A 27,305-nucleotide genomic window follows, 5' to 3' on the forward strand; every position below is an offset into this window, starting at 1 on the left:
GTGATTTGGAATAAAGATTTTATATTAAAAACTTTAACAGCAAAACGCTTTTTTATTCCTGATATGGATTGGATATCCTTTGTTTTTTCATAACAGTTGCTCCTGGAGAAGATGAAATACGATTCGTATTTCGCGTAGACTTAGTAAGAGCAAATTCAACAGTGGTAGTGTTAATAATTAAGAAAGTCAGAAGAATATAATGGTATTTATGCCATGCAATAAACCCTTATTAAGATTGGCGAGTGGATTGACATTCCACAGAACAATTTTGGAAGATTGTAGGCTGCTTAGGAAGTTCTCGAACCGCGACGTACGTGAATTTGAAAAGTACCTGGTTATATTAGCCGGCGATAGCTACAGTGATTTAACGTCAACTTTTCAATGTCATAGCCTGCGTTTGGACTCTCTTTCGGCCACGGATTCTGTTATCAGTTGCGTCACATTATTTACCACTCAAAATGAAAGAAGGAATCAATAAAATAAACTGAAATAAAAACTATACAAATAAAAATGTTGGAAGACTGCGTGCACTATTCTCTTACATAACTTATATTCACCATCAATCTACCGTCAAATCAAAGGATTATCTAAATGAATTGTTAGTCATGTTTTATCGAAAAAAGGTGAAATCCAGTGCTACTAACGAAAAAGAGCTGAAAATATAATACAATAAAAACGAAATTTAATTAAAACAATAAAGGAATAAGAGTTGACCTAAAATAATGAAGAAATACGTTGGAAAAAAACAATAAAATCAAAATGATTATGCGGGAGGAGCTTTCTCCATCAGAGTTCTAAGGTTTGAGTGTAATTATGCGGTGTTCCCAACGATTAATAAAATTCTTGTCTCTTTTTCGTTGGTGTTGATATTTATTATTGCAAATACCGATATTTCGGGAACCAGTTGTTCCCTTCATCTGTGCTAACAAGTCTGCTTGGCAGGGTACTTGCAAGAATAAATATGAACACCAACGAAAAAGAAACAAGTTTTTTTTTTTTATTTCAGATTTCTAAGGGATTTGCATAATCTTCTAAGGATCCTAATTTAAGCTGTTGTTGTGTTGCACATTTTATTTTATCTTTTATTTTAAATTAAGTTTTGTTGAGTTTTAGAAAAAATTGTTCAAATTTAGCTTTTAGCCTAATGTAAAAGCTTCTAATATTATGGTATAAAGTGATCGGGGAATGTATTGATGTATATATACACCCAGCGAAAAAAAATGTCGCTTTCTTACTTATTTGCATGTTTTTACATTCTTCGGGACATTTAACGAAAACCAAAGAAAATTATGCATTAGAAAAAAAATGACGACAAAGGACATTGTTAGGATTGTAGGCATATTTTTATAGCAAAGTGGACTTAGAAAACCATGTAGAAATAGAATTCAACAGACGGTGTTTGTATATATATATATATATGTATTTTACTTTAAATCTGCTTTATTTTGGGAAAGTTTCAACAAATTTGGACCTATTTTGAATTTATCAAATTAAAACATAAGCAAAAAAGAAGCATATCAGACGAAAAGTCTTCATATTATATACTTCAATTCTGCAAGAGTAGTTTACTTTTTGTTCCGCAGTTTCAATTAAATTATTCCCCAGACTTTCTCAATCGGATTCAAGTCTGAGTTATATGCGGGCCAGGTTAAGGATCCTGCTCCTCCATTCGTTTGGCTGTGAGAAGAATAATAGTGGGCTACTTTTAACCGACGAAGAAAATATTTGAAATAATCATGAATACTTAGAGATTGGGGGCAATGTGCAGGGGTTGATTAGTCTTGAAAAATGATATTATCGTCCCATTCAAGGCTTTAATGGTGGGAATTAAACCGAGCCGCAGAATTTTTCTATATTTAGTGCGCGTTCATCTGCTCATCCAGCATTGGTTTTTGATCTATTCCCATATACTTCCCCAGAGCATGACATACAGAGAATGTTTTATGGTTGACGTTGTGTATTTCTCGATGACATCTTGACAATTGTCGCGAAAACCAACATAGACACCATGTTGAACACTATAAACGCAATCCAAGAGATGGAGGAAAACGGCGAATTGCCATTTTTAAGGTTTTATGTGAAACAAACCCTTGTTAGAATCGAGTCGATGTTAATCTGTCCGTCTGTCTGTCTGTCACACCCGATTTATTCGAAAACGGCTAGATCGATTGTGCCGAAAATCGGTAAGAGCATGTGATCTGCTGTTCCCTTTACATGCAGCAAGTCGCGCCATTTTGTTTTAAGTTTAAGAGGAGGCTTCCCATAAATGTGAATGAAGGGCGTAACATTTTTTTTCATAAAATATAGTCGTATCAAATTAAAGGGCTCGATTAGTACTTTTCGAAACTGATTCCATATTTAATATCGGGTGAAACATAGGGGAGTGAGGGCACAAAATATGACCATCAAAAGTGTAACAGGTCTCGTTCTCAGAACCTATTCAACCGAAAAATCTGAAAATAATCACAGCTGTGCATCTCTACGAAATCTAGTCCTCAAAAAACATCCGGTTCCGATATCTGCACAAATAAAGTTAATAATAGTATATTTCCACATTTTAGAAATTTCCCCGGAAACCCGCTTTATGTCCATTCTAAGAGTACAATTTGGCATGGGTGGAAAAGATAACATAATGCACAATTTGGCTAAGTTTGAAGAAAATCCAATTAGTATTAAAAAAGTTATAGGGGTTGAAACTATGCCATTTTTTTTAATGTTGTGCATTCTAGAACGTGTATGACGTCATCGCCCCATATCAATTCGTCAATACCACAACGAAGTACGTTCATTCGATCTTTACCGAAAACCGATGAGCTCCCAACAGACTGTCCCTAACATTTCGTTCCCCAATTACCAACAAAAAAAAAACCGCCTTCGACACAATGATCCACCAACTCCTGACTACCCCGCTCTCACCACCATAGATACGGCCAATAAGAACGTCTATGAGAATAGGATGATAAAATCCATGATAAAAAAGAAAGTTCGAAAAAACTGAAGGAGAAAACTTAAGCAAATTATACTCGCAACAAATACCGAAAAAGCGCACAAAAACTAAAATGATTATTCCAAAAATTTGATATTCTTGTCACTAGATCCAGTAGGCCATTCCAACTCAAAACAAACCTGTCTTGTGAGAAGGACCCTAAAGAAGTATCGGAAATGAGCGGAATATACAAGATATCTTGCCCTGAATGTCCAAAAGTTTACGTAGGACAAACAAAAAAATTGGTGACCACATGATTCACAGAACACCTTAGGGAAGCAGAAACAGCGAGAAGATATAATAGAAAGGCTTCCAAATTCATGGTGACCAGACATATGTTAGCGAAAGGGCACCAGATAGATATTAACAACGTAAAGGTGCTTAATCAGGTAGGTAAAAAATGCAATTTGTTAGATGCGTAGGAAAGCCTGTGGATTAGTAGGCAACCTGGAAATGCTCAACCAAATTCCGATCTAGGTAACTACAACTCCTCCTTACTTAGGTTTATATAAGATATTAGATTTAATCAATCTACAATATCCTTTTTGTTTTGTTCACATCAATCAGTATACACCCGTGCATTGAAGAAAGGAACAACTTGTTCTCGAAATATCGATATTTACTTAATAAAATAATCACTACTAGAGACGGAGACGGTACTATGTTTTAATTTCCTTAAACCTGTTCGCTAGAAAAACCGCGAATCACAGATTGATTATAAACATTAAATATAGTTTTTTTGATTAGGTTTACTTAAACTAGTTGAAATAACAACAAAACAAAAACCGATTTATATTATATTTTATCCGTAAAATGTTCTTGAAATTTGGTTCTAATATGTTATCAGGGGAGAACTGACACAAAATATCAACCCGGTATATATAATATCATAATTTTGATTTACTTTAGATCCCCCAAGGAAAGAAATTATTTAAGATATTGATAAAATTAGATAGTTACTGTCTGTTTCGTAGTCGTGATCAGCCTGGAAAATTTCGTTGTACGTCATCCGTTTCTTGCATCAAAGAGGATGCCAAATTCTAGTTGCCTGTATCATTCATATGTTAACTTGTTGCAAATGTGCAACCACGACTCGAATTTTCTTTACGATGATTTCACGAATGTTAATGATTTTTATTACCAACAATGCACATGTTTGACTATGATTTCATTAAAAATATCACTGGGAAAATATGCTTTTTGAAGCTTTTGTGTGTGTTTTGGTTCCCCATATATGCGGAAGGCGGAACAATTTTTTTAGTAGTAGTAGTAGTATTATTGCTTTTCACAAGTGATCTTTTTTTCTGATATTGAGCGAAGCATAGTGTAGTGAGGACTAAAATTGTGTGTCCCAAAAAGTGAAACAGGGCTGGTTCTCAGAACCTATCCAACCGCAAAATCTGAAAAAACTCACAATGATACATTTATACAAAATCTAGGCCTAGATATCTGCTCAAATTAAGTTAATAATAGCATATTACTATCTTTTAGAAATTTACTCAAAACCCCATTAAGTTCATTCTAGAAGTACAACATTTTGTGTCAGTATAGGCGATATTAGGCATAATTTTCAAAGGTTTGAAGGCAATCCAACAATTATTCACAAAGTTGTAGAAGGTGAAAGTTTTGTATTTGACATGCATTTACTGTACTTTAAGACGTGTCATCATCATATAAAGTGAGCTCATATGAATGGCAAAGTTTGGAAACACATCAAGGAATATTTTGAATTTTTAGTTGTGTACGAATGGAAAAACGTGCACAGATAATTCCTCACACAAGATGAGCACAAAAGCTTTACAGCCGAAGGGTCCAGCTTCACATATTCTGACTTGTTCTCTTTTTAATAAGTCTTGCATATGAGAGCACGATTTCTTTAATTTCAGGATTTGAGCTTGCTACTACAACGTTGTTTTCATGGGGAACGGTGTGCGATGCTTTAGAATTTCCAATTGCTTCGCTCCCAAATTGGTTAAATTTTGAATTTTCTTTTTTTCTTTTGATATTTCCCATCAGCGACAGACAATTTGTCTCGCAGTATTACGGAATTTCTTACACCAGCAACCACGCACATACACTGTGGTGCAAAAATGAGTCAATGCTAGTTAAAAGTGTAAAGAACCCCTCATTGTAGCGTATGTGTTGAAGTTAGCATTCTATAGTGTGGGTGTATTCTATTCGGTTTGAAATTAGGCCTCTCTTTCTTATCCCTCTTCCTCTCGAAAGAGAACACTTATACCGCATTGACACAGTTTTGTACCCAGCCAAAAACTGTTCTTATCACATTACTTTTCTTTCCTTTCACTATTGTAATGGGAAAATCAATTTTTATAGGGGAACTCATAAAAGATTACACCAGCTGACGCATGAGATTTGACGCATAAGCCGGCGTATTTTTGGGCGGTTATTCGTTTCTGGTAGGCCAAAAAGGACTAAAGAAGTTGCTGCTCTGTGAGCACTCCCATTAGTGATAGACAATTCAAAGGGCATTGAAAGGCGTTGAGCTGAACGCTTTTGTAAAGAAGAAAAAGCAAAGTTTCTTCGAACACTCTCAAAAAACGGAGGGGTTTTTTCTTGAAAAAGTAGCAATATTTACTATGTTTCTAAGCGAATCAACATTTTTTTATTGGTTTTTATACAATTTGGGCCGATAAGAACAAAATAAATTGGTTTTAGCCATTTGGGCGAGCGTGGTACTAGCCAAAGTAACGAAGTTGTTCAAACTCATCTCATATGTAAACAACATTGTAGTGCGGTGGTTGTTCATGGGTGGAGTTGTACGGAGTTGACCTGCTGATTAAAGAAGATGGGGTAATTCGTAATTAGTATAATTTGCGCATCAATCTTCCCGCCGCAGTTAAAAAATGGGATATTATTGCGGGATCATATTTCAACATGATAATGACTCTAAGCTTGCGCCAAAAAGCGTACAGGAATGGATTAGAAACCTGGAATTTGAAGTCCTAAAGTGGCTAGAACAGAGTCCGGATTAAAATCCAGTTGAAAATCGTTGGCATTACCTTAGGTACCAGCTCTTCATTTATGTTGGGCATCCTCTCTCCATCAACTCTGGAAAAGAGTACAAGAGGAATAGGAGCATATTTTGGGCCAAAAATTAGTCAAATATATTTGGTATTTAAATGTATATATTTTTTCCCTAGTTTATAAAATTATTAACTTTGATTTCATTTTTTAATACTAACGAATTATAGTTCAATAAAATAAAAAAAAATTTTTTGGTTCACCAAATAAACATTTTTTAATTGGGATTTTTTTCATTTTCGTATGAAAATGACTCATTTTTGCACCATAGTGTATGTAAGCGGCCAACTCATCAAAAACCAAGAAATCACTTTCAACGTACCTAGAGGTCAATCTTCGCGAGTTTTATATTTTGAGCACTAAACGAATCCTTGTCCTAAGTCCCTGTTCAATTGCAATCCAAAGAAATTCGCAGTAATACATGACATTCAAGATATTTTTCAATTTTGAGCTGTTTATTTTTTTTCGTTATATTTTCACTTCCATTTTCTTGTCGTCCTTTATTTTTTTTCCTCATTACTCAATCAATTTCTTTTCAATGTCAAACACATTTTTGAATCGTGGACTCCAAAAACTTAATCCCATTTTTAAAAATTTGATTAATTCCCGCTCGGATGAGTCGCTTCACATCCAAAAATCGACTCCACGGGAGGGTTTCCTCAACCTTTAGTCGAATAAAGCATCTAAAATGTTACCATCCAACAATCACAACAATCCCTACAAAAATCCAAGCCGCATTACGAATAGTGCGGCATTCAAACGGCTGTTTCATTGATATGTCGTTAAACATACTATAGGGCCGCTGGGGTTTGGATATCCGCCCAAGAAAAGACAGCTGAAGGCGAAATCGGGTGGGTATGTAATAATATGGTCCTGGATGAATAAAACAATTTTGTATATTACTATTAGTTTCATTTTATTAGAATATTTAATTTTCAGTTTGGTTTGTCTGTTTTTGGTTTTATCATTTTTATAAATTCTAGCGATTAGTTTACACAATCATATATATAGTAAATGTTTTTTTTCTCCTTTTTGGGCTTTCACCTTTAATAATTTAAAATTACATGTATTATAAATATGCTTTTATATATTATTTATAATGTACTTCATAATAAAAAATGAATTTTTCATAGCACTATTTTTGTAGTTTGTCAAGAATTTATATCATGTAGTATGCCTTTAGACTGACACTCACACACGAGTTCGAGAAGTGGTTGTGGAAAGAACAGTTTACTTTTTTGATTACATCCGTCAATATCAAATTTCTATATAATATAAAAATATGTTGAAGGTGCATGAACTTGTCTTGATCTAGTATAACATTTCAAATTTTTGTATAAAGTTAGGAAAAATTTGAAATGTTATATGTTGAAAGGGCCGGGACGTGTTATCTAATTGGCTCAATAAATAATACGCGACCTGTTAAGAAATGTTCTCTAGATAATTTTCGAAACATATCTTCTTCGTATCAAGATAAGTTCTGAGCGTTTCAATACTTTGACACAATTCTTGGGACCGCTATTGAAAACTATTGATTTTTACCAGCTGATGTAGATCACGACATGCGCATGATATAAATTTTGAGTTTCCTATTATTTTGGTTTTAAACTTACACTTAATTTGATTACGTTTTTTGTTAAAATTATATTTATTTTCTATAAGGTGAATTTCATATAGAAATTTATTTCGTTTCTTTTATTGCACAAAAACGTTTAGTAACAATTTAAATGATACAGCGCTACGATTTTTTTATAAAAGTTGAGAAGAAGCATTTTCGTAAAATCTACTGAAACACATTGAAAGCAGTTTGCCATGGCTTTTAGTTTACATATCTTAAAAGATTATTACTTCGTGGACAAACGTGCAAAGGTGGTGATGAACCACTTGACAGTTGTTTTATTTTGAATGTATAAAAACCTATTTTATTCAGATCTCATCAAAAGGGAAAAGCGGTGGCAAACGTAATAGAGAAAAGAGGAGAAATTATCTAGGGATTTTTCTTATTTGTGCGATAATTTGTCTTACCCTTACATAAGTCTAGCGTTTACATGTCTTCGCTTCCATATTTTGTGCAATAAAAATTAGTCATTTGATTCTGCAAATTATTTTTTTTTGCTTGTCTCATCAATTTCTTTCTTTTGAACATTACTAAGTTAGTTCTTTGAAGTTGCTTCAATTTAAAGTTTTTAGAGTACAAAAAATGAAAATTTGTTACGATAAATATTCACTTTTTGTAGGATGCTTACCGATTTTATATAGGTGGAACATTTTCTATATAATTAGATCATCATACATCCATTTTCATTTGGTATTTATGTGCTCCAATTTTCGAATATCGTTTTGATGTTTTTCGTTCGTCCAATGGCACAAAATTGGGTTTACATTTACCTTTCTATATCTATGATTCATGGCTTCGAAAAACATACAAAGTCCTAACCAATTAGTTCTCTTTTGGAAATGTAAGTCCATAAATGTTAATTTATTTGTGCGAGTCAGTTCACTTTTATATTGTCCCCTTTCCCCCAAACATTCAAAACCAATTGGAAAAATGGACACCAGAAAGATTCTATTCGTTATTACAAATTCACGCAATAAATAGACGACATCGTTTCAAACAATGCTTCACTTTTCTCCTCGTTTCACTGGCAGGTACATTGAAGATCTATACACGGTGCGTGTAGAGAGTCCCCAATGTGCCGCACTTTCATTTTGATTTCCTTATTTGTAAATGGTACTTTAAATCTTACCACTAGCATAAAACGAAATATGAATAGTTTTAAAAGAAAAGAACCTGCTTAGGTTTACTCCATAGGAAAGTGCTGTACGATTATATTGTATTAGTATTTCTTAGCGAATTATTACGTTTCACCATTGAATGCAGATTTAATCTACTCAACCCAGAATGTAAAATATAATATCGAAGCTTTGGACCAATTCAAGTTGAGAAATGCAATTGCTGTTCTGTCCAGAGTTCTTTTACTTTTGGACGGAGGTAGGAAAATAATGGTGAATGAATTTCTTCCGGTTTTTGCATCATTTCATCAGAACAAAATCGAAGAAACGCAGGAGAGAGAAAAGCAAAGGGTTGACTTTGACAAGCACTTACACATACATAAAAACTATATTTTCTTTTACAGTTTTATATTATCCGGAAATCACGTTACTAATTTTTCTTATATTTTGCGTTCTGATTCGAGTACTCTTGTTTATTGTTTTAGTAGATTAATGGCTTTAAATCTAACAACTACTTTCTTACGTTGAAATTAGTTTTTCTGTGGGCGCTTCATTTGAACTTATGCCTAAAAAGAATTGCGTGTGTTGCTTACAGAATAGTAATTTTGGTCTGTTTACAAATATGTATAGATAACGAATTTATTGAAAATACTCTATTTCAGTATAAAAGTAAATAGAAACGTTGTCAGTGGCAATTAGCTACAAAACGAATTCAACGTAGATTCTACTTATAGAAATATTCGGTGGCAAAGCTCAGTACACTTCACATGTTTACTACATATACGTCTAGTTTTATCGCCGGATCTAAATCGGATCTGTATGGTCAAGTTGTTATCGGTTTGTTCGCGAAGGTACCTCTATCGGGAAATCACGACAATTGATATTTCTCTTGCATCCATACGGTGAATGCTGTATAATTTGGATGCATGATGCATCAATACCTTGCATTGATTTGACAAATGTAGCACGCTCGAAGACTCTCAAGTCAATTCGATCCTTCTGGAAAGTAGATGTATTCCCTCCTATGAATCCATCATAGAAAAATACGCCACGAACTGGAGAAGCAAAAGCTGAAATTGCTTACTTTCGCAATATTTACTACTACAATTAATTTGTAGTCATTCATTTGAATGAGGAACTATCTGGAAATCTTCAGGATGAGACTGATATGCCATCTTGAAGCGAAAACTTGAGACACTCTGACCCAAAGCACTAAAATCAAATTCCTTGTCAATCCAAAAATTAAGTGTGACGTTATAACATTTTCTAAAATTTAGGCCTTTCAATTTTTATTACAATTGTTGTTAGAATGCCATTCTATCTATTCTTATTGGGCCGTTTGTGTAAATTGAATTTCCTCCAGAGGCAATTGAAATTCAAAAGTGATCGAGTTGGAATATTATAAATGTTATATTTGGGGATGCTGCGCTTCAAGAGTACGGGCGTATCAATCTAAATCGTGGCACGAGCTGGTTTCATTATACATTATGGAGCTACTGCCAATATGAGCTTTGAATATCCAGTCCTCAACCTTGACATTATTGGATATCAACAAAAAATGAAACATAACAAAAAATATTATTTTACTGAGTTCTGTATTACAAATTATAATCACATATACATACATACATTGATTTTAGCTTTTTTAGTACTCGTAGAAAAATTAAAAAAAGAAACGACAAACACGATGAACATTTTCGAAATTTTATTTTAGCTTGCGTTAATGCGAAGAAATTTCATATCACTAGTAAACATTATATTCGCTTCCTGTTGCGTTTTAATTATTCACACTAGCTTTTACATATTCTTTAGTTTAAATAATAATTGTGAAATCTATCGCAGTTTACCCATTCTTCCTCATCATTTGCAAAGTAAACGTTATTTTCTCTAACTAAAATGAATTTTCACCTCGGGCAGGCGTTTTTTATTCGTGGATAATTTTTCTGAGGACAATTGAATATATGCAGTTACTAAAAATGCGATCCATTCAATCCATTTGATTTGATATTTAAAAAAAAAATTATAAAATTATTTATTCCAAGAATCAGATAAATTTGTTTGGTACTAGTTACATCAACAAAAACAAATATTTGTCTTAATCAATTTTAAAATAAATAAATCGAATAAAGAAAAAGACTTTATATTAATTATATTCATTGAAATTTATCCTTAAATATAGATATATATATATTCTTTTCATATATTAATGGATATTTGCAATATGAGTTTCTTCTGTACTAGAACGTTCTCACGATTAGTAAGCGAATATTTTAAATTTTATTAAATAAATAAGAACCACTTTGCATTTACTTTAAACGCGAGGTGGCACGTTTATGTTTCGTAATTTGAAATAAACAAAATTGCAACACAATTAAACTTAAAGTTGATTGAATTAAAACATTGAAAGCATACATACGAAATTTGCTAATAGTATATGAATTTAATCCTTTATCGAAACATAATTTAAAATTAAAAAATAACCATTATTTTAAATTAAATTTGTTTTTTTCTTACATAAACAATTATACATATTTTAAACAAAATATAGTTATAGTTTTATGCACTTCAACAATGCACTAATTGTAGCAAATCGAGATAAAACAATTACACGAGAGAAAATATATGAGACGTTTCTTCGTTTAAAAAAATATAAATTGGCAAGAGGAATGGCTCAAGTTGAGAATGTTGACGATTTGAATTGATTTTGTCGTTTTTTTGCAACGAGCTCCACTTTTCAGAAACATAGCCGATGAAAATTTATGAATAGCATTTTGCGAAAGTAAAAACATTTTACTCTAGCGTGCATTATTAATTATCCTCTTTTGTTTAAGGTTCTTTTCGGAGCCAAATACATAAATTACTTTCTTAAGCAATTTCTTCTTATCTATTGGTAACGAAATCGTAACTGTAATAAAGTTTGAAAGTTTACACATAAAACTTCTTATGTTCAATTTTTTCTTGATTTTCCGCTTTGCAAAAAAATATTTGTAAACTTTTATTACATGTGTATAATTAATTTTATGATGGGCTTATTTTTCGTTTCTTCCTTCATAATGTTCATATATTATATATATTTATAAATATTGATGCAAAAAAGAAACAAATTGAATAATTATAATAAGGACAACAATCACAAACTAAAAACATTGCAAGTCACTATAATTTCAGTTCAAACCAAATTATATTCTTTTAAATTTGATTGCAGAATAGTATCCTTAACGGCAGCAAAAACAAATCTTATATTCTCAGTGTCTAGAATGGAAAAAATACAAATTATTAGAATTTTATATTGAAAGTTATAAAAGTGAAATTATCATCAATTATTATCAACCATAGATAATAACGCGCCTAAAAACGGGACAAAATGTGCCAACTGGTCCTCCAGGTTGCGGGTTGAGCAGGGCTAACAACCCTACATGGAAAACCAATGTTACGAAGTCACGAAAGCAGCCTCGGACAGGATGGATCTTACAACGACCAACCCGGTAACGGCAACGAATTAACGATTTGCGCATTTTCTCATGGAACGTGCGCTCCCTGTAGCAACCGAATGCTGCTGAGCAGCTAGCCGATACCCTCTCCCCTGTGACAACGTTGCAAGAGATGCGATGGGCAGGGACTGGTTTCCTCGTTGGCATGGTGCTCCGAGCTCGAATTACGATTAATTATATCCCCTCTGACAATCAGGTGAGAGTAAATACTGAAGCCATCCACAACACAGCCCTCCGCAACACCTATAAGAGGGAAATGGATGCCGCAATAACCGCAGTCAACAGAGATCCTGGAGATGAAGCATCAACAAATGATCTTCACAACCTCCTGAAGAACGTTATCATTGATATGGCCACAAAGATACTTGGCTCCAGTCACAAAAAAAGTTGGAACGGCTGGTTTGACGATGAATGTAAGCTAGCAACGGAACGGAAGAATACCGCATACTGAATAATGTTGCATTCTCAAAGAACGCGGGCACGCGTAGAGATTTATCACGAACTCCGTCGAGCGGAGAAGCGACTTCACAGACGGGAAAAGGAAGCCTGGGAGAACAAACAAGTCTGTGAATTCGAAAAGTACAGGGAGCAACCGCACCAGGCGCGCAAGTTTTACCAACAAGTCAGCAGGATGAAGCCTTATACACCTCGATGCTCATCCTGCCGAGACAAAGAGGGAAATCTGATTTCCGACCGAATGGGCATATTGGAGCGATGGGTGGGTACTTTAATTACTGAACAACCAGAACATTGGCGAGTTGAAGGTCCCGTCAACTGAAGACGACGGAGAAATACTGTCACTACCAAGTATAGACGAAACAATCCGTGCAATTCACCGGCTTAAAAATCATAAGTCGCCAGGAGTCGATGGAATTACAGCCAACTTAACTAAATATGGAGGCAACCAGTTACACCAAGTGGTTCTTCAACTTGTGCTCAAGGTACGGGACAGCGAATCAATGCCTGATGACTGGCAACGAGATATTATCCACAAGAAAGGCAAGCGATGGAAAAACTGTTGGAATATGGACATCAGTTGCACCATTTTTTCATCGACTTTAAAGCCGCGTATGATTGCACAGCCAGAGTAAAACTGTACACGGCCATTCGAGAATTCGGTATCCCGACGAAATTGATAAGACTAACTAGGCTGATCCTGACCAATGTGCGAGGCCAGATAAAAGCAGCAGAATCACTCTCAAGACCATACGACATTAACACATCAACAACGGTCTACGACAAGGGGATGTCCTATCATGCGACCTCTTTAACCTGACCTGGAGAAAGTGATTCGTGATGTTTATGTAAACGCAAGAGGTACGATCCTCTTTAAGTCCACCCAACTACTGGCCTATGCTGACGATATCGACATCATGGGAAGAACCACTCGAGACGTACAAACTGCCTTCATCCAGATCGAGCAGGCGGCGCGAGATCTTGGGCTGCACATCAATGAAGGCAAGGCAAAATATATGATGGCAACGTCAGCACCGAAGTCGAACCAACCAACAACATCAAACCGCACTGGTCAAACAAGAAGAATAAGGATAGGAGAAAACAACTTTGAGACCGTTGATAATTTCTCCTATCTAGGGTCGAAAATCACAACCGATAACAGCTACCATGATGAAATCCGCGCATGGTTGTTGGCAGCCAACAGAGCCTATTTCTATCAGAGAGAGAGCCTATTTATTTATCACAAGAAATTAATGACTCGATGAGTTGGTATTGTTGGGCAGTGTGACAAAATAAATATTGTGCGTGTTTATATCATCGAATGATAGCACGCCCGTAACCGTAACTGTGCTCCTATATGGAATAGGAGCACAGCTACGGTTCGTCCATCTTTATTTTTGAAGAAGTATGGTCCGATGATGCCCCTATATCATAAACCGTACCAAACAATGCTTTTCTTCGAATATAATACCTCCTTATATGGGTGCGATTAAGATCCAAGCTAAAATACAGCAGTTAATCATCGTAGATCGCCCACTCTTGCGAAGGCTGTGAAATCGATACATTATCGTTTGCGGCTCAACTCGCTTGAACAGCTACAATCTTCTCGAAGCTACGGGTACAGCCATTTCGTTTTGGTGGTCTACTTTCATGAAGTAAAAATCCACTTTCCAACTTATACATTATATGGGATATAGCGAAGGAGCAGAATGACGACCATATTTTTCACGAAATGCTCTTTGAATAACAACAAATTTTCTCGCATTTCGATAGAATATTTGAACGATTTACAAACGTTGTGGCAACGTAAACTTGTTCGTGGTGAAATCACAAAACTTAGAGAACACAACTGATTCCAGATGTCAAAAACCCATCCATAAACATGCCAACCGTGAACGGTCTAAATCTTATCATTCTTCATCTAAAGCCCCCTTACAATCGACCAAGCACAGAGCAGGGAAATTCCTCAACAACCACGCGCCGCTTTGTCCAAAGAATCAACTACAAAATCCAAAGAGGATACAATTCCAAATAACGAACTTTAGTCCGGCGAAAATAATAAGAATTACAATTTCACAAAACACAAACTGAATTAGATTTATATAAATAACAAAACGAAAACTTAATTCACAGTCAGCCAGCGTTAAAAATAAAATGTCAGGAATATTCGGAAATATAGCTAAGTCAGTTCAGATGTAAAATTTTTTGCTTAAAATTCTACTAATATATTCGAGAGAGAAAGACTTTAGTGATCCAACACCGACTGGATAATCGAATGCGCATTATGGAAGAGGTGGTATTCGAAGAAAGTAGGTGTGATGCAGACGGACTGATGCGGATTTGTGGTCATATGGCTTCCAGTTGCGTGTGGGTAGCATGCTTTTCATTTACGTTTCGTGATTCCTTCACGTGGAGGGCAATCGGCTGTAAATGCCCAACGAGTTAGTGCAGCAGTACAGTGATCTTCCACATGCTCTGTTATTAAGTACTTTACTTATCAAGATGTTTTTCATCCATGTAAAATTTGAGTGGCGGAATTATGTAAGTGGACAAACGTGTTATGAAGACAAGCTTGCCATCTTACTCCGGGGGACAAGTGTGTTCTTTTCTGATGAGGCACATTTTCACCTCAGTCATATAAACACCAGGAAACATGTACGTTCACCTGATGTATCCCCGATTAGTTTTTCTTTAGAGTTACTTGAAATCGAAATTGCATTGGATGGGATCCCAACAGTCTGGAAGACCCGCAGGATAATTTTGAGGCTGATATTGCCAGATTACTAGACGACCACAGCAGTGTGTGTGTGTGAAAGACGATATTTGCCAGATACACGATTTAAAATCATGTTATTTCAAACTTTCAATATTGGGCAAAAATACTGCTTCTAAAGTTTTGAATTTTTTAATTTGCTTCATACCAGGTAAAACCCAACAAAGGTTTGCTACTTACAATCACAAGTGTAGAGTCGGAAGTGAACGTCGATAACGTTAGCGGTGTTCTAATTGCAGCGGGATATACTATTGAATCGTTTTTCAACATTAGAAACAATAACTATGCCCGTCACTCTTCAGAAATGAACTTGAACCTGGGATTAGGCGACTTAAGAAGAAGCAAATTCACTCAATATATGATCTTTGTTAATTTCTGTATAGTAAAATGATAGTCGAGTAACTTCGTGAGTGAAAAACTGCAGTATAGTGTACAATTGCCAAATATTTTGGCATACAAGGAAGTCATTGAACATTGACAGTTATAATAGTTATCGTTCCGATGTTTGTAGTTCTTCTAAATAAAAATAAAACTAAGTAGCTTTCTCCTACTACAATATATTTTAATAGTTAGTAAATACGTATTTCGAGAGCTACTTACTCTCTTCCTCAGTACTTAAGCTACTAAATCATTGGGAAGTTTTTCCTGATTTTTAAATAAAACAAATTAAAGGGAAAATACTAATCGAGTCCTTTCATTTGATATCCCAAATGACTATATTTGGTGAAAAAAAATGTACACCCCGCTTTTGCATGGTCCCCACCCTCTTAAATTCGACATAAAAGGAGTGACTCACAGTATGTGTGAGCGTTCACAGTTCCCACCTCTCCACCAAAATTGGTATTAATCGCGACAGACAGAAAGACACAAAACCTTAAAAAGAGCAAAAATTTGTGGGCTAGCGCTTCGAATACTGAGATACTGAGTACACGCCTTTGACGGAATGTTTGCACTCTCCAGGTGATAATTCCGGATCGGATTCGGCAGATCGATGAACGTAGGGAGCTGATATGAGGTCACCACAACAATACGTGCACTGTGACAAAAAGAATTTCATCACTGGGTTCATCAGAGGAGCAGAAACTGTCGGAAATGATAACGACTTCGCTACCGTATATCGCATGGCAAATGTTCTTGCAGGCGTTGGTAAGCTAGTGGTAACGATCGGCTTCTCATACACGATCCAACTGAGGATGTGGAAGGAACATCTTAGTATGGTTGCCAGTCTCATAACATCCGATGAAGTTCCACCTTTTGTTGATATGGCACGCCAAGGTAACATGCAAATTCGAAGTAACTTTAACACGCTAAAAAGGAGTAAATCAGCCGTCCTTGGCGATCTTTCAACGAAATTATACCATCCTGCGTCACTTGCAGTTTATGTACAGTTGCTACTTTTATATCCGTAAATCCTTGGAATTGCATATTTTCCTTGAGGAGTAGGATGGTTGTTAAGATTCCGAAAAACACCCGACATTAATAGGGGTATTGGATCATGGAACTCATCAAAGAACACCTTGAAAGCTTGATCAACAAGAAACAGGCTGGTTCCGCCCAAGATCTTCCTGTACTGACACATTAGGCCCCACAGTTCATTGCGGAATAATGTATGAAATTTGGTTCACCGCCTCAATTGCTCTTCAACGATTTCGAGAAAACTTTCGACAGCGGCAGCACAACAACAGCGAGAGAGGCATTCCAGAGAAACTAACAGTATTGTTACTAGGGCTACGCATGACGGTGCAAAATGTCAGAGGAATTTGAAATCTAAAGCAAAATCGCAGAGAAATTTGAAATTTAAAGCGATGTACGCCAGGATTGTATTCAGCCCCTAATTACCTTTTTTCTGGTTATCGGTGACGCTCTTTATGTTATCTTGGCAAGGAGACCTAGAGAGCACAAGGAGCTCAATGGACAATGACATCCTTCCTGAAACAGCTCGACTAAGGTGACGACGACTGCTAGGACCTTGACAAAATGGAACTGGATTTGAAGAAAGAGGAAAAGAGAGTTGGAACATAAATAAATACTAATAAAATGGTCCTGAGACGGATCATCGCATTCCTCCTATTCACTTTAATGAGCGTAATATCGATCAATTCATTTCTGCGTTGTGCCATCGGGTTACTCTGACTTGATACAATAACAATACAGTATACATTTTGATCGCAGCAGCGGATAGGTCACTCACTAAGAACGGGTGATATTTCCATTGTGAGTTACGCAATCCCAGCACGGCGGACGAATGGATCGTTTCGTTGCTGGTAATGAGATTTCACGGTAAAGTGCGCACCAAGCACTACGCTCTAGAGGATTGTGGTAGAAATTTCCTGTAGTGTGAGATCTCATTACCCTGGGTTCGAGTCCCGGTCGCCTTGACTTTTTCCATTCGTTTTCTGCTATCCTGCTGCTGTAAGCTTATCAATTGCACAACATTAGTGTGTGAGTCTCAGTGAAACCTGAGATTGTGTGGATGCTGCATACGCCATAAAGGATTGAACAAGACACATACAAATATGTCACCAGTATCATCAGTCTACTTTAACGCCACAAAAGCGCCTGCAAATGACAAAATCTCTGCCATCTCCCTACTTGAGTTGTTATCGTATATTTAACGTCGTCACATTTTACTAATTTAATTGAAAATCGTGCGTTCAGCTTTTAGTAGCAAATCCGAGAAGTTTCGTGTATGTGGAAAGTACTTTCCACAATAAGTGGAAAATTTGGTAAGAAGTATGCCGTGGGCATATTAAAAGGTAATTGATGCTCCTGATGATTGGACTCGCTATGACTGCAATTGCAATTCTACATTGTTGGTGCACAAAATAGGATGTTCACACCAACGACTTTATTGGCAACGTCATAAATATAAGATTCTTGGGAATTTGGATTTCGCACTCTAGTGTTCAGATATCAATTTTCTAACCCTTCAGGTAGTTTTAGCATATCTGGATGGTAAAAACCTGACGGAAAATGTTGATTCCAATCTTTCAGGGCGTCGTTGTTGAAGGATTAAAAAGGGATGAGAACTTAAACTAGTAAACTAATACCAACAAGACTGTTAAAGTACGAGCTCGACAAAGACTTTCATCTGTAAAGGACTAGTAAATGTAATTATAAGCAATGTCAAAGAGATAGAGATAAAAGATGACCGACTACGGAACGCCTGTAAAGATTGATCGGCCAGTTGATTTTGAAACATAAGTAAATGATGGTGAAGTAAACCAAAATTTAGTTCGGATGTAATCCTGAATATAACATCCATGTTAATGGGGTTTCCACTAAATTTACAGAATATATTAACCGACTATTATTGAACTCATTTGATGATGTACCGGAATGAGAGGTGTTTTAAGGCTTAGGTATCAAATGGGGCATTATCTCTTTTTTTCATTTTCTGGTTGAGTAGCTTTTGTTAATGTTTTTACGTCAAAAATTATTCACACTTTTGCGCTGCATGCATGGGAAGCCCCCTTAGAACACAACGTGAAGTGATTCCATTTACCCACTGCATGTAAGCTTATAATTCATTCTCTCCAAATTTCGTGTCAATAGATGAATTGGTTTCTGAATGAATTAGGTGAGAGGCCGATTCCATTCCAATTAGGATTAATTAGTGCTTAGCCTTAAAAACTTTTTTTCTTTAGCCTTTGTCCCGTTCACAAGTTGAGTTGGCTCGTCGTGATCGGTTTCGTCATTTTGCTCTCTTATTTGTCTGTTCTGGATGCAGCCGCGAGGCTTTCAAATTATCATCCAGTGTATCCAGCCAACGTTGTTTCGGCCGGCCTATTGGTCGTTTACCATCGACTTGGATGCTCAGATCAATCTTTGCAAGTGAATTCTCGTCAGCGCGAATTACGTGACCATATTTCCACGATTGATGCAACACCATATCGATCGCAGATATCCTCATTTTGGACGTGACTAGTCCAATGCAATATCTTCGTTTCCATTACCGCGAAACTTCATTCAGTGTCTTTTATAGTCGGCCAACAATCACAACAATAGAGGGCGACCAGACGGACAACATTGCGGTAAATTTTACATTTGAGACGTTCATTGATACGTCGACCACAAAGAACGCCACTTCATCCAGGTTGCGCTAATGTGTGATGCAATTTCATAGCGCAGTTCTCCATTGGCTGATAACATTGTCCCAAGATATTTAAATCACTCAGTTCTAGGCAGGTTACTGCCACTGACAGTGCGTTTCATGGAGATCGGTCGATAAAATTATATTTTATTCAGATTCAATCTGAGACCATGTTGCATGAGGCGATCATTCATTTGTTGTTGCTCGAGATCATATCTGCATTAGACGCTAGGAAAACATCATCTCAGTGTAACAGTGATGATTAAGACACGGTTTCTCAGGTCCCCATTAGATTAGTCGCCGTGAAACCGGTATCAACGACAAATAGAGAAAAAGGAACATACACTTTAGTGGAGGAAAGTCCAAAACATCTAACTCGCTATGCATGAAAACTAGCATGTGCGACTTCAAAGATGTCGCCAACATGTCAATAATGCGAGCGCATGCTCTATGTGGAACTTTGCACCACTGCTAACCCAAGTCACCACGAAATAGGTTGAATAGATTATTACGTAAAGCTTATAATATTTTAATATACATATATGGAAATTGGGCGGGATCTGAACGCCGAGCTGGCAAAAGATTCGAACTTTCAATGAACTCGCGTTGAATGAAATGATACGCAAAATTGTACATAATTGCAGTTTTGTTTAGAATAAAAATGAAAATGCGATTTGGTTCGATAGACAGGGCTATAAAAATTAAATAGAACTTACCAAAAAATATTCCCATGAACAAAGTCAAAATTATTTCATACTTCAATGAAACGTAACAAAATAAAGTATCGACAAATCAATTTATTGTTAAACTCCAGTACAATATTCATATATCGCTGGAAAAAACGCCGAGAGCTACGTAATCCCATAACAGATTATGCACTTTACGACAAATTGAATTCTTTGAGGGCAGCTTGCATGATTGTATCTTTCACAGCGCAGAATACAAGCTTAATATTTTCAGTATCTGCATTCCATATTATTTCGTTGTTCCAAACGAGTCAGTTTTTATTAATGTAAGAAACAATTAGATTTGTATATTAGAATCGATTTAAAAAATCGAATTTGTTTCGCAAGCGACTACTCTGGCAATACTTTCAAATATTACTGCAACTTTCAAAAACGATGAGTTAACCGTTTCGTTATATATCTGTGCAATTTGAAACGGTGCTTTTAAAGAACTACATATCGAATGTTACAAAACACTTGATAAAGTCTACATTTGAGAAAGCAACTACAAGGAGAAGCGCTAGAAAGACGAAGACTATACCCAGAATCTATTGTACAATACCCACGATGGACAGAAGAATCGATCCCTCATGAACATGTCATATGTTGAAAGTAGCAATTTACATTATGCCGTCAATGATTTCCTTAAGTTCAATTCAAATTATATGAATGAATTTCGTTGGATGTCCAATTTTTTTACAGGAGATATTATCGTCAACAAGATCTGTTTTTATTTAAATCTATTTCTTAAGATCTGAAAACCAATATAGATATCCAAAGTCGACACCTTAAAACAGATGTCAACGTAGTATCATTTGCAATATAGTCTACACAGTGCAGATAAATAAAATAAAAGCAGTGAAATACTAGCTTACCTGTAGCGCATGTAAAATGAGAATATATTATTTTCTCCGAATCAGGATTAAGATCTACAAACATACGGAGTATAAACTCTCTTGCAGCTATTGCATCTCTTTGCGGGCCTAAAATATGACAAATACAAAATGTTTTGAAGGATGGTGAGCTAGCAATATTATGGATAAATAAGCATACATTCAATTCTACAATATGTTTAGCGTCATTCTAAATACTTCAAATTTCTTAAGACAAATATAATACAGCCAAAAATCTACTCTTGATTTGTTTTTTTGATAATACACCTGTGGCTGTAGTAAAGTGAGAGTAGCATTGTCTGTCCGGATCCGGATTGCACGGTAGGTAGACAGCTTTCAAAATATATTCCCGGGCTTTCACGCCGTCTTGTTTTGGGCCTTTCAATGTTTATTCCAGTTAAATGGTTAGGTACGTATTTTTCATGTATTTTTTAAAATTTTCATGGACCTAATAATTTGCTATACAACATTTCATGAAACTTACCGTCATATTCAGGAAAATAGTCTACTAGATGAGAATACATAATTTTTTCTTCTAATAAATCTTTCTTATTTAAGAAAAGAATGACCGATGAATTTTGGAACCACGGATACGTAATAATGGTTTTAAACAAAGCCTTCGATTCCTCCATACGATTCTAGAAGTAAAAAACATTCTTGTTATAAAAGAAAACCAGTGAAACTATTACAAAAACCAACCTCATTTTCAGACTCGAATAAGATTTGGTCATATTCAGACAATGCAACTAAAAAAATAATCGACGTTACATTCTCGAAACAATGGATCCATTTTCTTCTTTCTGATCGCTGTCCGCCTACGTCTACCATCCTGTTGTATACGAAAAGTATTTATTTAATATAGAGTGTTCATAAATCTTAGGAACAGTTCAAAACGCAATGCAACACAGAAATGCAAACATAAGCTCAAAGCCAAAAACCAAACGATTAACATTTATATTTGCAACTATCCAATATAGCGATACTCTTTAATCCAAATTATCTGCTATTTCAGGAAATACCTAAATATAATTCCATCTAAATCGAATGGATATTCAAGAATTCCAGTTGTGGGAACTCGAGCACGTAGAATATCTTGTTCTGATGGTAAATAGTCCGGTTTTTCTATACGATCGATGTCACTTATGTAGCTACAATGTTGAAATTTTATGTTTAGCAGCTAGTAGGATTTTTGGTGTTTATCGCAGCTACTAAATTGGAAGGAGTAGATATGAATTGGGAAAAGGTATTTTTCGGAACTGGTCTAGATGGATGTTTCTTCGAGAAAAAAGTTTTTACTACTTGTGAAAACAAATTTAAGAAATTTGACGCAAGGTATTTTATTATGTTCGATCTTTTATATGTAGCAGATTGTTGTTTTAGTATTCCGTTGGGAGGCTTGAAGAATAGAATAGCAGATAGGGAAAAGATACTCCAACCTGCGTTTGATGTTTATGACCAAATGTAATTGAATTCGTATAGCTAGTTGAACAAAATCTACATAAACGAATTAGAATTCGAGGCAAAACTATCTGAAGAAAAAAGTTGTATTTAGTTACCCAATAAATTTGTGATAAAGCCCATTGCTGTGGGCTATTGAACAAAACTTAACTTCGCCGGATGAAGTAAAAATAATATTGTAAAAAGATTGTTCAACCCGATCGGGCCCGCAGTTGATATAAACTCAAGAGACGATTCTATACACTAGTCAACTAGAAAATAATGTTCAGTTTGTGGGCATTCGGAATACGGGGGTTACATTTTACCGATTTTCCCTACAAAAATATATGCAGTTGTAGGTATGATTAGATCCGAAATATCAATATATTTTCAATAGAAACATTTGTGTCAAAAAAACCACAAATCAAGAAAATATCATAGTAAACATATTTCCACCCAATCAACATAAACTATTCTGTGTACTTGCTGGGCTTGTTTAAAAAGTAAGTGTAATTGCTTAGGCTAACAAGCTTCACTTAATATATCAGCCAACCACAATCATATCGTGGTTAAGCTATAATTCAAAGCATTTTTTTATTAAAGATACTTTTCACTCTCAGCACTTTTCTTTCTGTTTACTAATTCCACAGAATATAGTCTCAAGAATCATCCCTCAAAATTTATACTTGTTTAAATTGGTCGGCCATTTATTATTCCATTCGCTTGATTCTTTTTTGTTTTATTCTCTAGGCCGGCCTTTGAAAAACTGCATTTAAGTTAAGCTAACTGATAACGTTAGCTCTAATTTGAACAATAATTACATGTTTTCGAAACAAAACTGTATTCAAACTTTCCTCTTCGGGTTCATGGTTGCGCAAAAAATGCAGGAGAATTTGGATAAAATCTCAAGAAAAAGGCAATTTCTGAGTGTGGAAAGTACTCTTAATCATATCTTGGCTAGAAGTACTGATGGAACATGGAAGATCAACTTGAAACTTTTTCGTTGGTTTGTGGTTTCCAGATGCTGTTCTCATAGATTCTCAATAATACCAGGTGTATAAGTATGAAACCGCCCTCCAAGCATAGATGTCCGTAATTGTTCATTCATAGATTGCTGTAGTAGTCTGTTAGTTCTTTCTTATTGTTTTGACTTTTGTCAAAAATAAATAACAATCACCGTTCGTGGTTTCATACGACAACATAGTTTTTCGTCGCTTTGAAAATGTCGAATCCCCCACCAAAAGATGTGGCTTTGCGGGGATTTTTAAAAACTCTCTTTCATTTGAAGAAAAGTGCTGCTGAAAGCCATCTTTTGTTGGTGAAGGCGTACGGTGAACATGCTCATCCCACACACATAGTGAAAAGTGGTCACGACGATTCAAAAGTGGCAATTTCGACTTGAAAAGCAAAGAACGGAGACCATTGAGAAAAGTTGGAAGATGCCGAACTGCAAAAGTTGCTCGATGAGGATGACACTCAAAAAACAACTCGCAGAAGATTTAAATGTGATTCATTCAAGCAAGCATCATCTTACGTTTGAAAGCCATGAGAAAGGTTCAAAACTTGGGAAAATGGGTGCTGCACGAATTGGACGAGAGGCAGTAAGACAGAACCACTTGTGGAATTCTCTTCGCAAGGAATGAAAGAAAGCGGTTTTTTCATCAAATTGTGACGGGGGATGAAAAATGGAATCCTAAACGGAAAAAATCATGGGTCAATCCAGAATCATTAACATCGACTGTAAGCGCAAATTGCTTTGGTGGGATCACAAGGTGTTATTTATTATGAGCTTCTAAAACCGTGAAACTGTTGATACGCAACGCTACAACAGCAAACGATCAATTTGAATTATGCATTGCTTGAAAAGCGACCAGAGTAGGACATCAGACCCAAAAGAGTAATTTTTCAACACGGCAACGTCCCAGCACACACATCAAAACCAGCCAGAGACATCATTGATGCACTTCGCTGGGATGTACTACTCCACCCTCCCTTCAAAAGACCAACCCTTCTACTGGCAAGGTATCGACAAATTGGTAGAAAGATGGCAAAACTATAGTTAGCGATGGCCAATAGTCGAATGAAATAAATTTAACCATTTTTTGTTTTCTCAACTTAAAAATATTTCATATTTATACAGATAGTAGTAAGCGGCTTGTGTCCAGATGGCTTAAGTGGTTAGAGTGCTGGGCTGTCGTAGCGGACGGTTGTGGTTCAAATCTTACTGGTGGCAAAGGGATTTGTTATCGTGATTGGATGTCAGATACCAGTCGAGTCAGCTGTGAATTGGTACCTGAATTAAATCAGGGTAATAATCTCGGGTAAGCGCTATGCTGCCCACATTGCCTCTTACAGTGTATTGTAGTGTACCGTTACAATCTTGAATGAAGTGCTCTAACACACTTCGAAGCCCTGATCCAATATGGAGTTTTGCGCCAACGATTATTATTAATAAGCGGATCTTAATCCTAACTCCTTCAAGGAGCTTGAGGAAAGAACATTGCTCATTGAGTTATTGAATTTAAAACATAAAATTCCATCATTGAAATTTTGCTGTCACATATCGTTCTGACTATAATTAACGAGATGTTATTCTTGCGCAGAGTATCCAGGGTACACTCTCTGCTAACACTTGGAAGCATATAATTAAAACATGAAAGTGATACATCCTACTCTGCAAATACTGAAAAAAACGCGCGGTTTTAAAAAAAATCAAAATTTTCGACAAAAATCGTTGCAAAAGGCTTATTTACTGCTATCCAGAATGTAATTACAAATATACAGTTAAAATTTCATCGGTCATGGTTTGTTCGAGTTAGTTCGGCCAAGAAGAAAAATGAAGTTTTGAGAAAAACGCAGCTCATATTTTTGGTATATTCGCATCGGACTAAGATGATTTGTGCCCAGATTCATAATAAAAGTATTTTAATATTTTCTGCACCTTGATCCTTTGAGTATGTCATTCTGAAGGTGTTGGGGGATTTTTTTAAGTAAAAAATATCCATGTTGAAACTTCTTAACCTTGAGCTAATCTGGTTTAAAAAATACTGATTGATCCCTTTAATTTGATACCCTACATAGCCATATTCTGAGAAATAGGGTTTACATCCCTTTCAGGGGTCCCTGATACATGCTCAACGTTGTCATGCCACTCGGTGCATTTAAAGGTTTTCACAGACTATATATTTCCATGAAATTACTTGCAGTAGGTTCAACCATTTTCGGGTAAATTGAGTATCACAGACAGACAGACGAATATTATTTGTTCCGATATAATAATATTTTGCAAGATATTGAAAGGTATGCAATTGCAAAATCTTTGTAATTATTTCACTAGAAACAATCTGCAAAACATTATTTCACTTAAAGTTTAGGGATTTGCACATTAGGGACAGGCGAGCTATAGCGCGTCAAATAACCTTTTCACGTAATCATAATTTTCTTATTATGTGCTTCAGCTCGCGCCAATTCTTTCCGTGAGATGTATGTCACCCCACATAAACCATCATATAGATTCCTTTTCAAAGAAATAGATTCTTCGTTAATCACAAGTATAACGACCTATATTTTAGAGCAAATATTATACGCATTCAAAACTCAAAAGTTGTGATAACTAAGCTGACCTTCCACACTTAATATGCATATAGACATCAAGAGTTCAAATGTCCTTAGTATCAATAAGTTGAGAGGAAAGAAGCAAAACTTATGGATGGAAGCGCAAATGAGTTTATTTTCAAAAATAAATACGTAAATTTAAGGAACTCAATACATTCCGCATGAAAGGACTTACACTGCAAATTAGATTTAAGATTGAATAGTGCAAAAAGAATTAAGAAACAAAAAGGCCTTATTTCGATTCCTAACAAAGAATATATTATTTCAGATGAAAGTTTTATATTGTTTTTTCCAAGTATCGAATTCTATATTGGATTTGCTTAGTAGTAACCAACAATTTGCATGCAATGGAAGTTGTTAGAACAGACAATCTTATTAAGAATAACATGCATTTTAAAAGTGAATGATCTTCTACCTAAACCGAATTTCCTCTAAATCAAAAGGGTATTCTATAATTCCTGTGGTCGGTACTCGAACTCTTAGGATATCTTGCTCAGTTGGTAAGTAATTTGGTCCTGCAACTCGATCAATCTCCGAAAGGTAACTGTTATGATGTAAAAAGTAAATTTTTGAAATAAGATGGTGTCAATGTTTTGAAATAGGAAGGAAACGGCCATAATAGGTGGGTGGGACCCATTTATGATACTCACTACTTCGCCGAATCTGTTAGCTGATATTCCCTACGTCGGTCGTAACATTCTTGTATGCCACTATCAGCCCATAAACCCTTGATAGCGCTCACATATGGATCCTCGAACGATGTCACTGTTTCATAATCTATATCCCGCACTAATTCTGCACGTTCCTGTAGTAATAAAAAAAAATGAAGCATTTCATGATTTTCGAAAGAGAATAATAAATTTGGAAACTTACTATAGATTCTGGTGATCCATACTGGATTTTTAACATATCCATGGCTTTGATCATCGATTGCATTGCCATGAATATGTTTTGATAAACTACTTTTATAAATCCTTTTTTATCTTCATCGGAATAACCACTGCCGTGGATAATACGCATTTGTTTAATGAATGTAGATTTTCCCGATTCACCAGTACCTG

At 35.6% G+C, this 27,305-nt stretch overlaps 1 protein-coding gene across 7 annotated transcripts in view; it reads right to left on the minus strand.

The window, feature by feature from the left end:
- Positions 1-10,337: 10,337 nt before the first annotated feature.
- Positions 10,338-27,305, minus strand: part of LOC119661272 (guanine nucleotide-binding protein G(q) subunit alpha) — a 48,452-nt gene continuing 31,484 nt past the window's right edge. For 3 of the 7 annotated variants that reach the window (XM_038070534.1, XM_038070535.1, XM_038070537.1), the window contains exons 3-9: positions 27,118-27,302; positions 26,895-27,049; positions 26,660-26,788; positions 21,892-22,021; positions 21,677-21,830; positions 21,460-21,570; positions 20,352-20,537 (exon numbers count right to left, since the gene is read on the minus strand). In XM_038070534.1, the coding sequence (XP_037926462.1) occupies positions 20,455-20,537; positions 21,460-21,570; positions 21,677-21,830; positions 21,892-22,021; positions 26,660-26,788; positions 26,895-27,049; positions 27,118-27,302 (947 nt within the window). In that variant the 3' untranslated portion in view covers positions 20,352-20,454. Of the gene's footprint in view, positions 12,014-20,351; positions 20,538-21,174; positions 21,283-21,459; positions 21,571-21,676; positions 21,831-21,891; positions 22,022-22,211; positions 22,341-26,659; positions 26,789-26,894; positions 27,050-27,117; positions 27,303-27,305 lie in introns of those variants that run through there. The other 4 variants (XM_038070540.1, XM_038070539.1, XM_038070538.1 and 1 more) reach the window with 4 other exon arrangements.

This window comes from Hermetia illucens, chromosome 1, assembly GCF_905115235.1.
Source record: "Hermetia illucens chromosome 1, iHerIll2.2.curated.20191125, whole genome shotgun sequence".
In the NCBI taxonomy this organism is placed as follows: Eukaryota; Metazoa; Arthropoda; class Insecta; order Diptera; family Stratiomyidae; genus Hermetia; species Hermetia illucens.